Source organism: Suricata suricatta, chromosome 6, assembly GCF_006229205.1.
Source record: "Suricata suricatta isolate VVHF042 chromosome 6, meerkat_22Aug2017_6uvM2_HiC, whole genome shotgun sequence".
Lineage (NCBI taxonomy): Eukaryota > Metazoa > Chordata > Mammalia > Carnivora > Herpestidae > Suricata > Suricata suricatta.
This window is the reverse complement of record NC_043705.1, coordinates 57407022-57419211: the sequence shown is the minus strand read 5'-3', so window position 1 is coordinate 57419211 and position 12190 is coordinate 57407022. Positions and strand designations below refer to the sequence as shown.

At 36.7% G+C, this 12190-nt stretch overlaps 1 protein-coding gene across 4 annotated transcripts in view; it reads right to left on the bottom strand.

Annotated features, from left to right (window-relative positions):
* Nucleotides 1–12190, bottom strand: part of MSH3 (mutS homolog 3) — a 176271-nt gene that overhangs the window by 54582 nt on the left and 109499 nt on the right. For all 4 annotated transcript variants that reach the window (XM_029942517.1, XM_029942518.1, XM_029942520.1 and 1 more), the window contains 2 exons: nucleotides 10562–10678; nucleotides 4700–4807 (listed from right to left, as the gene is read on the bottom strand). In XM_029942517.1, the coding sequence (XP_029798377.1) occupies nucleotides 4700–4807; nucleotides 10562–10678 (225 nt within the window). The remainder of the gene's footprint in view (nucleotides 1–4699; nucleotides 4808–10561; nucleotides 10679–12190) is intronic.

Sequence of the window (12190 nt, the reverse complement as noted above, 5' to 3'; positions counted from 1 at the left end):
TCCTTTAAATGCCTCAGGGAATATCCAGAATACAAATTGAATAGAAAGGCTTAGAATAAGAACTTTTGCCTCAAGGTAAGGCTATAGTGAATAAAATATCCTAAGATTGTTTAGAAAGAAAGGCTCATGATTACAAAGCCAATAATCAATCTGAACTAACAGCAATAGTTCAAAGACACTAACATCTTTAAGCAAGCTGGAAATCTAAAAGAGAAGAAAGCATAAACTTCAGATACTTAAATACTGGCATACAATGCATTTTAGATTAAAGTTTCCTATTTGGTGGCTCTTTACACTCAATTTTATTTCTGCGAAAGAAAGAGAGAAGTTGGTTATATTACTTAAAGTTTATGACATGATTTTTTCATTTAAAAATATTCAGGTGGAGTTTTCTTTCAGAAATTTTTTTAAAAACTATTTTAAAAAAATATTTATCTACTTTTGAGAGAGAGTGTGTGAGCGGGCAAATGGCAGAGAGAAAGAAGGAGACACAGAATCTGAAGCAGGCTCCAGACTCCACACTGTCAGCACAGAGCCCGACACAGGCTTCAAACTCAAGAAATGTGAGATCATGACCTGAACCAAAGTTGGACCCTTAACCGACTGAGCTACCCAGGGGCCCCAGTGGATTTTTCTTAATACAAAATATATAGTATCCAGTTTGGAAAGTGTTTCAGCATATGAAATATTTCCTGAGCTTATCTTCCGGATTGAATATGTCGTTTGGAACAATCCTACTGAGGACAAATAGAAAAGTTAGATGAAGAATAGAAGGGGCACCTGGGTAGCTCAGTTGGGTTAAGTATCTGACTTTGGCTCAGGTCATGATCTCGTGGTTTCTGAGTTCGAGTCCCATGTCAGGCTCTGTGCTGACAGCTCAGAGCCTGGAGCCTGCTTCAGATTCGGTGTCTCCCTCTTTCTCTGCCTCTCCCCTGCACACACTCTGTCTCTCTCTCAAAAATAAATAAACATTAAAAAAATTTTTTTAAAGATAAAGTACAGAAAACAGCTATTTGATGTTACCTGATAACTAACAAGACAGCAAGGAATTACTAAGCCAAGACCTGGGATGGACAGAGACCCAGGGAGTGTGTTGACTCCTGAGGAAAGAGCTGAGGGTGACACTAGGGACACCCTGGCCCTGGACCAAGACACCAATGGGCTGCACACCAGGCATAAGAAATACACTGGAAGCAACAATGGCAGTTTTTGAATCTCTGAGTGATCTCAAGCCCAGGTAAAAATCACAGATTATTTGGATTAAGTAATGACAGAGTATTTTCAGTGTCTTGAGGTGTCTAATAGAAGCAAATCTCTTTCAGAGGAAATATAACATCAAATTTTTTCTATAATGATTCTGCAAATATAATGCCTATAATGTAATCAAAACAACCAGGCATCAGAAAGATATAAGAATGAAAATGAACAAAAACAACAGGCAAGAGAAACCCATAAGGACTCCAGATATTTGAATTACCAGACACATTATTTCAAGATAACGGTGCTTACCATGTTTAAAGAGACAGGTAAAATAGAGAGCTAAAAATGATCTTTAAAAAATAAATTACATGGGTATGAAAGATACTAAAAATCCTCATATTTTTATTAAAAGCAAATACTTTTTAAAATACTTAATCCTTCTGCTTTTTAAAATAAGTATCTTTGAAAACTATTATCTGCTATTTACTAAGTATTTATCTGTCTGATCCTGCTTAGAAATTTAACATAGATTTATCTCACTTAATCTGCACATCTCTTGAGAGGTAAGCATTATGTCAATGCAGAAACTGAGTATCAGAGAAGTTAAGTAAGTTACTTAAGGTCAGCTGTTAAAAAAACAAGCAAGTATTCAAAATGATGTCTGTCTGATCCAAAGTCTACACTCTGAAAGATATGCCTGAAAAAAGAGTTCAAATTTTACTTATGCAAATCAAGAGGTCTCTTGATATATGTGCTGGAAGATGCCAAAAAAGGGAGAGGTCCCTAAATGAAAAATCTAGTATATAGTATTCCTATATATCTGTATATATAGGATATACTTAAAATGTTTGTTAGATCTCTAATGAGTCTACAAATTAATCAGAGTCTAATAGTAACATAATAAGGGATGTATTTTTACTCCTCAGAGATTTTGCTAAACCTACATCTCAATAAAGCATTTCTGGGGTGCCAGGGTGGCTCAGTCGGTTAAGCGTCTGACTCTTAGTTTTGGTTCAGGTGATATCTCACAGTTAGTAGGGCTGAGCCCCGCATGGGGCTCTGTGCTGACAGTGTGGAGCCTGCTTAGGATTCTTTCTCTCTCACTCTCTTAGCCTTCGCCCACGATATGCATGCATGCTCTCTCTCAAAATAAATAAACATAATAAAAACTAAATAAAAGAAAAAAGTTACATATGATGTATAATATATAATGTTTAAGTTTACAAATAGATATATACACACACACAGATGCAAAAATTTAAATTTGGTATAAGATAAACCACATACCCATAGACAAGTTTCTTCTGGTCTCACTAGCTGCAGCATCAGCAATAGCAAAGGCAAAAGACCACTTGAGGAAGTATAAGAAGAGAAAACCAGGTACAAGTATTTTTCAGTGGGAAGAGCTTTGCCTGAACACACACTAAGTGCATAGGTTGTAGCCTATCCTCTACTTAATTCACAAAAAGAATCCTTTAGGAAAAGTTAGCTTCACAAACTTTGTGCATCAAGAAAGAAGTTCTACTAAGATCACAGTACATAAGAAAGAAATCAAGTCAATGGAGAGTAGATTCTTATTCTCCTAGTACTAGATTCAACTACAGTAAATTTACAGATCTCACTTTTATGGAAGATAAATTGGATAAAATTTTTGAAGCCCTCTGATGTGAGAAGAAATTGGGCAATAAAGAAAAGGCAAAGAGCCTATTTTAAACAAAACTACTGTGCAAAAAACTATTATGTAGACCACTCCACACATAAAGGTACAGCAAACCAAAATGAAACAAAATAGCAAAGTATACTTTTATTATTATTTTTTTAAATTTTAATGTTTATTTTTGGGAGACAGAGAGACAGAGTGCAAGCAGGGGAGGGGCAGAGAGAGAGGGAGACACAGAATCCGAAGAAGGCTCCAGGTTCTGAGCCGTCAGCAGAGAGCCTGATGCAGGGCTTGAACTCACAAAGTGTGAGATCATGACCTGGGCTGAAGTCAGACGCTTAACTGACTGAGCCACCCAGGTGCCCCACAAATAACGTTTTTAATGTAAAACTGGCATAGCCAATTCCTGCAATCCTTCTCCCATAAATAAATAAATAAATCCTTTATAAGAAACACTGTTTTAACATCCACTATGGGTATTACAGTAGATAAAAAGAATATTTAGAAGCTCAATAAAAAGATACTTTGCATAAACTAGAAAGAAACCAAGATATGAAAGATGTATGAACAGCAAAACATATCTACTCAAACATAATGAACTCTGTATGCTGCAAGCACTGATAGGCAGTATTATGTCTATGTTTTCCTTTTAGTCCTCACTAAAAAATATTCCCTTAAATTTCCTCAAGGATATGAAAACATAGGCTTTGTACTACAGACTGAATATGTGTCCTCCCCAAAATTCATATGAAACCTAACGTGATGGTATTAGGAGGTGAAGCCTTTGGAAAGTGATTGGTTCGTAAACACAGAGCCCTCATGAGTGGGCTAGTGCTTCTATAAAACAGAGAGCCCACAGATTCCTCAACAGGGCAATGTCATCCAGACCCAGAGAGCCACCTGCATGAAATTCCAGCCTGGGGGAACCACAGGAGAGCGCCAGGCACAGAGCAGTAGCAGGCATGAGAATATCATGACAAAGATATTCCCTCGGGGGGGGGGGGGGGGCTCAGGGGCGGGGCCCAGGCACGGGGCCCCCAAAGGGGCAACAGGACCTAGAGCTCTGGGGGCCTAATCTTTGCCCAGCAAAACTACAGTACGTTTGGAAGGTAAGATCCCCACCCCAGTTGGCCTGGAGGGCAGAGCACTGAGCCAAAGATTTGGCTCAAGCTTAAGGTTTTAAACTTAAAGAAGAACAATTTGAGAGCAATAGAGAGCACTACCTCGAAGTGGATCATGCACTGAGTCCCAGCCGTATCTGACTTAGATGGTATTTATAATTATAAAGTGAAACATATTGCAAAGTGTTCAAGTCAGAGCTAACAAATGAAAGGATTATGCCTTTAAAAAAATGTCACTGGGGCGCCTGGGTGGCTCAGTCAGTTAAGGATCCGACTTCAGCTCAGGTCATGATTTTACAGTCTGTGGGTTCAAGACCTGTGTCCAGCTCTGTGCTTACAGCTCAGAGCCTGGAGCCTGCTTCAGATTCTGTGTCTCCCTCTCTCTCTGCCCCTCCCCGCACTCATGCTCTGCTTCTGTCTCTCAAAAATGAATAAACTTAAAAAAAATTTTTTTTAATGCCCCCCACATAAACTTAAAAATATATAACATTCACTTCTGGAGTTACATCTGGTTTCACTGTACTAAATGACAGAGCAAGTAAGAAAGGAGTGTGCTAATTTCAAATCAAGCTGTATGTGTTGACATTCAGATTTACAAAGAGTCCAAAACATTTGCATATTTTAATAGTTTATAATAAAAATACTAAAACTAATGAAATAAGGCCTTCTGATCTAAAGTACTGAAAAGGAGGGGGAAGGGTGTTAAAAAATACATTACCTGCAGTAATTTCCTTGCTTAGCGACCTTGGCCAGGGAGAAAATGCAGTCAACAGTTGCTAGGTGATGTACTGCTTTACACAAGGAGTGATAATGTTCACTGAAATCCCTACAGAAGCAACAACAACACAAAGGTGAGCACGGTAATTGCTTAGACTATAAAAGCTGTAGAAAAAGTAATCACTTTATTAGCTAACATGAGCCGAAACAAAATAACCAGGAATACCTAAGAAACATGGAAATTACACTGAAATACTTTTCAGTTTAATATAATAACTTACTACTGAGGCTTCTTTTGTTTGATTTGGATAGAACTACATATATTTAAAAGAGCTTCTATAAAAAGATTTCTACTATTAACACCATATTACACATTTCATTTGACCATGACAAGTCAACTTAGATATAATTAACACAAATGTAGCTGTCATTTTCATTCAGCTTAAATAACATGAACTACTCAGATGGTCAGCCTCCCTTTATGCTTCTCCTTGACAGCATCATTCAAACTAGGATTAACAGTTTCAGTATCTTTCTCTCACACTGAATTGGGAGCTTCTCAATGGCAGTGTCCATGTTGCCTGATTTGCCTATCGTTATCAAGCCCTAACATAGAGCCCATAGCTTTGGTATACAGTAGACATAATAAATTTAATTAAAGGCAAACAGAAAAAGCACTTTTTTTTCAGTGATCTTCAGTTATCTTATTACAATGCATATATAAATTAAATTTTAGGTTTATTTTTAAAAAGATAATGATCATTGCCTTAAATCTTTGGCCAATTAAATACCTGATTAAAAACTTAAAAGATTTTTATTGAAAAATTTATTCAAAAAATATAGGATATGCAAGTACTTTCCTTCTATTTTTTTTTTTACTTAAATAGTAGATTATTCCATTATCTACTATCACAGGTATACTTTACTATCTTTCAAAGAAGACTCCTCCCAAAATGAGAGTATTATGCTGAATGCTTCTCTTAAAAAAGATTTCTCTGTTGTACTATGTGTTTCAGAAACTTTGAGATTTAATCTGTCTGCTTCTTAAATATAAAAGTTTCAGAGTACTTCCTAGTTTGAAAAGGATATTGAGATTAAGTTACTATGTGACCACTTATTCCTATATTATCACTATACTGATTTTTTTAGAATCTGTAATATGATTTTTCTAGTAGTATTACAAAGGTATTCTATGTAAATGACTTTCCCAAATAGAAGTAACATTTTAAGTATCCAGTTTCACTTTTGTGTTAACTTTATGAACTGAAAAATACATTTACAGTATATTTTATACCTCCTTGTCTGAAAAGAGTATAATAAATATAATTTACCTATTTCTCACTGAATTAATGTTCATTAAAACAAGCAAGAATTCCACTAACAGTGTTAAGAGTCTGTGCAAAATCCCAAGCACAAAGGAGAACGGACCCTCACATCAGAAAGATAATGTTCTGTTTTCCCCTTAAAAGCTCAGGTCATGATCTCATGTTCATGAGTTTGAGCCCGGCATCGGGCTCTGCACTCCATGCTTGGGAATTTCTCTCCTTCACTTTCTGCCCCTCTCCCACTAACACTGTCTATGTCTTTCTCAAAATAAATAAATAAACTTAAAAAAAATGACTCAGTTTTGAAGATGAGTCACATCTTCACATGTAACATGGACATAACATTCCCAAGTGACTGCTTGGTGACCATGCCTTGTCATTCCTGGTCTAACTTCAATTTCAGATCTAACCACTGGTCTATCTCTTGAGCTGCGTCCTCTTCTGTCTCTGTTCTAATCACTGACCCAACTTGTCGTCCTATCCTGGCACACTCTGTTTGCCAGAGAGCAGCCATATTTGATGTTTCTGATCTTGCCTCTCTCGATGTGAATATCAAAGTATCTTTGGCATTAAATACCAGTCATTTTTTTCATACTCCCTCCTTCTCAGGTCTTGTCCAGGCCACCAAGACCCTAATTTAATTTGCTTCTATCTAGGAGACTTTGGTTGGGGAGGGTAACTGTCCCTGATAATATTCTAGTTTCTGAAATTGAAATGAATGACACAGCTCTCAGTGAGTACTATTTCAGTTAAAAGAAAAAGAAAAAAAAGAAAGAAAAGGCAGAGAGAGATAAGGGAATTATTCTGATATAGCCAATAATGTTCTTTCTCATGTCAATTATATAAATAAGACAGGTGAATAAAAAAGTGTCATACACCTTTAATATCACCATTGTAACTCTTACAAAGTCTTGTTTGACTTCTTGATCTTTGTCCATTTGCAAGTGTAGCAAATTTCAAAGAGATTATCCATACTAGAAAAATGACAAGCTAAAAAATGGGGAACTCAAATAACAAATCTGATAGACTGGGATTACATCATAACATGAAACTTTATCACTAAGCCACCAACCAACCTAGAATGAAGCCATGGGGGCACCTGGGTGGCTCAGTCGGTTAAGCATCTGGCTTCGGCCCAGGTCATGGCCTCACGGTTTGTGGGTTCGAGCCCCACATTGGGCTCTGTGCTGACAGCTCAGAGCCCGGAGCCTGTTTCACATTCTTTGTCTCCCTCTCTTTCTGCCCCTCCCCTGCTCATGCTGTCTCTCTCTCTCTCTCTCTCTCTCTCTCTCTCTCAAAAATAAATAAAACATTAAAAAAAAAAAGAATGAAGCCATTAATCTCTGGTCAAAAGATATTGTGAGATCTATAGGAAAAAGATTTAGACACGTGGTGTCTAAAGCTGTTATGACAGTTTACCATCAGACTTTGCCCAATGCCATCTGAAGTTAACAAAAAGAAAGTATTTTATTTTTTATTTACAAATTTATTTCTAAAATGTTTAACTACTTTATAGGAAACATAACTTAATTTTTGAAAAATCTGTAATCGAGATTATTTAACATCCACAGCCCATCTTCTAGAATACAGAAGAACAGACACATTTTTTTGAGAGAAGTTTCCATTTACTTTTGGAAGAAGTTTCTTTCAGCTTTGATTTCTTGCAATATTTTGATCAAAATTAGTGTGACTAATGCATAACGGTTAGTATCTGAGTAAGAGATATACACGTGTATTGCTGGTGTTTAATACTCTGAGGTTAGGTTCACTGAGGTTAATCATTTTTAAAATGACATCATACTCACACCATCTGGCACCTTAATAAATACCATGCTTAACAATGTTCTCAAGTGAGGGCTCTAGCTGCAAAAGCTGTAGCTAAAATTCAACCAATATTCTTTTTTTAGATAAGAGCATTAATGTATTTTTCTTATTTTGAAAGTAGTGTTAAGTACATTTAAGATACTTTTGATATCGTGTCTTTGCAACATAAATTGAAATATCCAGTAACCTCACCTTGCAGAAATAATCAGTTAATATTTAAGGATATATATGAAGATATTTCTCCAAGATATATAAATGGCCAATAATCATATTGATAATATAATAATGGCATATATATATTCAATCTTTTAAGATAAAAGGTTTGTATGCTGTGAATGTAAGTGAATTTACACGTTACTGTTTTGCATCCTTTTTTCACTTAGCAATGCGACACGACTATCATATTCTTCTATGATGTTGTATTTAATGTCAGCTTACTCATAGCAAAGTGGGGGTATGATAAGTAGAATTCTCCAGAGTTAATTTGGTAGGAGGGCCCAGGCAACAGTAAGAATGATATGCAGAAATGGTGGGGTGCTAGAAAGGAACAAGGGAAGGGACAAAGCAAAGAGACATTTCAAAGGCAAAGAAGACAAACAGGAACTTGATAACAAATAAAGGGACAAAAAGGAAGATGGAATCAAAGGTAATGCCAAAGTGTTTGGCCTGGGAGATCTGAACTTCCTTTAGTCTAGAATATTAACAGTGAGAACATAAACCTGATCTGTGAAATTGTGTATACTATGAATAGAGCGAATATGTACCACCTCACCAAATTGCAGAACCCTAGAATGTGGTCCCTGAAGCCTGGAAGAAGTCTAATTTTCATGTCTCAGCGATACTTCTAAGGGGAAAACCAGGAGAACTAGAGACTCAAAGGCCCTGAAAACCCTTAAAACGGGACATTGAAAGTGAAGTGGAAAAGGAAATGAGTACACCACTAAGTTTCTATCCCTGGTTCCATGACGACGAGTCAAGATAATCTGAGGAAATTCAGGACGGTAAAGTAGATGTCTTTCTGACGCTATAATTCAAGACTCCTCAGGCAAACATCTACCTTTTAAAAACTGTCAAGTAGTATCTTTTTTTCACTTGTCAGACTGCTTACTTAGCTCCCTGGAGAACCTCACTGAATATTTACTGTTGAAGGTTTTAAAGAGAAAGACTACCAGAGAGATGTCTGTTTAGAGTGAGGCCTATGGATTCACCACAGGCCGTCTCTACAAACTGAAGGTAAAGGCATAACCTCCACCAGACATCCTGCATTGAATCTTGGCTCCAACCAACGTAGGCCACTTACTCCTGCTTTCTGTATCTCAACTGATTCATTTGTAAACTGGAGGTGATAATATCTCACTCAAAGATATTGTCTGAGGAATAATAAAGTGCTTAGATGAGTGGCTCATAGCTGTGGACTCATGAAGGTCAATGGTATGCCTCTTTTCCCAACTCCAGGATAGCAGCAGCTTGAAATCAGCCCCGGTGGGAGTGTTTACACTACAGAAATCAGCAAGCACCACAAACACTACTATTCTTTCAGAGAGCTGGGTGTTTACCACGTATTTATCAGCATACCATGGACTTAACCCTGTCCATATGAACAGATGGCTACTAATAAATCCAGATATGAAACATTCTTTGAGGCAATGGCAAAGGCTCTTCAAAAGAAAATCTCATAAAAAACAAAAAATGTGGCAGATTATACTAGATTCAACTATAAGAGAAACATAGTAACAAAATGCAACATGTGAAAGTTGATTTGAGCTTTCATTTAAAAATGGGGGTGGGGGGTACAGAATTAAAGAAACTCAATATTCCTTAAATTAATATCAATATTTTAGATGTCATAATGGCATTAAGATTAGAGTAGAATGTCCTTAGTTTTATTTTTTTGTCAAGAAAAATTTTTTTAATGTTTTTTGAGAGAGAGAGAGAGTGCAAGCACAGGAGGGGCAGAGAGAGAGGGAGGCACAGAATCTGCAGCAGGCTCCAGGCTCTGAGCTGTCAGCACAGAGCCCGATGTGGGGCCCGAACCCACAGATCGTGAGATCATGACCTGAGCCAAAGTTGAACGGCTTAATGGACTGAGCCACCTAGGCGCCCCCAGAATGTCCTTAGTTTTAGATGCATGTTTAATTAAGTATTTGGGGAGGGGGGTGAAGTGTTATAATGTCTACAATGTACTTTCAAATGGTTCAAAAAAAAGGATATGAGAGATATAAAACAAATGTGGCAAAATGTTAACATTTGATAAATGTAGGTGAAGAGAGTATCAGTGTTCATTTCAACTTTCCCAGATTTAAAATTTTTTTAAATAAAAAGTCAGGAAATACATAGGATATAAAATAAGAAAACAAAATTAAATGGAGATAATGAAAACAGAACTAACCCATACTTGTCCAACTCTGAAAATACTAAGCCTTTTTATAAGAAAGGGAAGTGATGTCCAGCGTGGAATTTCAAAAAGTGTCCCCACCAAACATCCTTAGCAACTAAACGTAGGCATAGTAACAATAAAGCATATTAGGTCTCTCATTAAGGACTAGGATGAGCTTACATTTCAATGGATTAAAAGTAAAATCAGAGAACACATGTACTCAACTATTTTATGGCAGGTCACAAGCAGTAATCTCTACTTTTCTTTTTGATGGAAAAATTTTCTGGTTTATTTCTCATAGCAAAAAGTCAGATTATATTTTTCATTGTAAACTCACTCTAGAAAATCAAGCCATTCAGCACTGCAGTCAAGGACTAGCTGCTCCCGGAGCTGATTCAGATGTCTGTAATTTTCTACAATAAAAGGAGAGTGAAAGCGGCTCACAGCTTTTGTGCTAAAAGAGGGGAAGAAACATAAATAGGAAATCAAGGTTACTAAGAAACCACTAATACCATCACTTCAGAAAATTAAAGTAGTTATTTATTATTCTCTGATGAACTTTGAAAGTAAATAGCTGTAAACAGAGAACATTCTTTAATTACGGTCCTGAATTCTATTGATTCCAAAGATCTCTGTTGTAAATAAAGTACTTGGAGTTCATAGGACTTTGTTCAGGGAGCTCTAAAATGCATTTTAAATTATATCCATATGACACAGTCAAAGTTTAGAGTTTCCATTTCATAAGCAGAAAGTTTTCTTTAAATTACACTAAATGAAAATGCTTATTTAAAAAAAAAAAAAACGATCAAAAGCATGTAAGTCCTGACAAAGCTGGATACACTGATGAGGATCATATTCTTTATGTTTTATACTTTTCTGTATGGCTACAGTATCTCAGTGAAAAGAAGAAAACTATAAAGAATTACAAAAAATAGCAATGCATTATTTCAGGAGGCAATCCAAGAAGAGTGCTTCGTGATCTAACTGTAGATTCACAGAGGCCCCAGAGGTGAAGAAATACCACATGCTCCTTCTCTGGGCTTGCGGATAATCTCAGCTTCTTTATCAAGAAGTCACTGAGCACAAGAGGGGATGCCACACGTTCCCAGTCAAGTAAGTGGCCCAAGGTTCTAACTCTGCCTGCCACTTACTTGTCCTGTGTGACTCGGGGCAAATACAACTGATATTCTCCAAACATCACTTCCTTCGTTTATAAAGTGGGAGTAGTGACAGTATCCACCTCACAGGTACTGTTGGCAGGATAAGAGAGTGCTTAGCAAGGTACCCAGGGCCAATGTCATTAGTACCCAGTGTTAGGAACTGTTCTGTGGATGTGGTGATTATTACCACTGTTGATCTTATTATTAGGATTGGACCTTTGAGAAGAGAAGGTTGATGCTGAGTGACAGGCAGGCGATGACAATGCACTCTGTTCTCTGTTTGCTCCCCTACTCCTGTCACAGTTATGTTTCATTTGGCAAGTTACTGACCTAGGGATGAGACTTTGATATGTAAAATCTGACTGATACCTAACCTATTCCTATCAAGGTTCCAACAGCCATGTAACATATAAAAAGTTAACAATGAACCCCCCCAAAACTATCTTATTTATTCATTCAATTTATATCATTTAATGTTCAAAAGATGTTGACACTGATTTATGCCTTCCTTGGTGCTACTCAATTATCATCTAGATTTCTAAGCAAACATATTTGTCATCGCTTTCTCTCCCGACAAAATTAACTCAGTGAAACATTTTAGTTTCTTAGATAATTAGATGCACAATTTAAAATAATTTCTCTTCATAAAGCATATTTTGATTCATTAGCTATAGTACAGGACAAAAAAAGAAAGGACATTTGCAGAGAGAGAAAACATCCCCTAAAAACAAAATACTCAAATCTCAACTATGGCTTCTAGTAACACGTAAAATAAAAATTTTTAAAAGATGGTAAAGGGGCGCCTG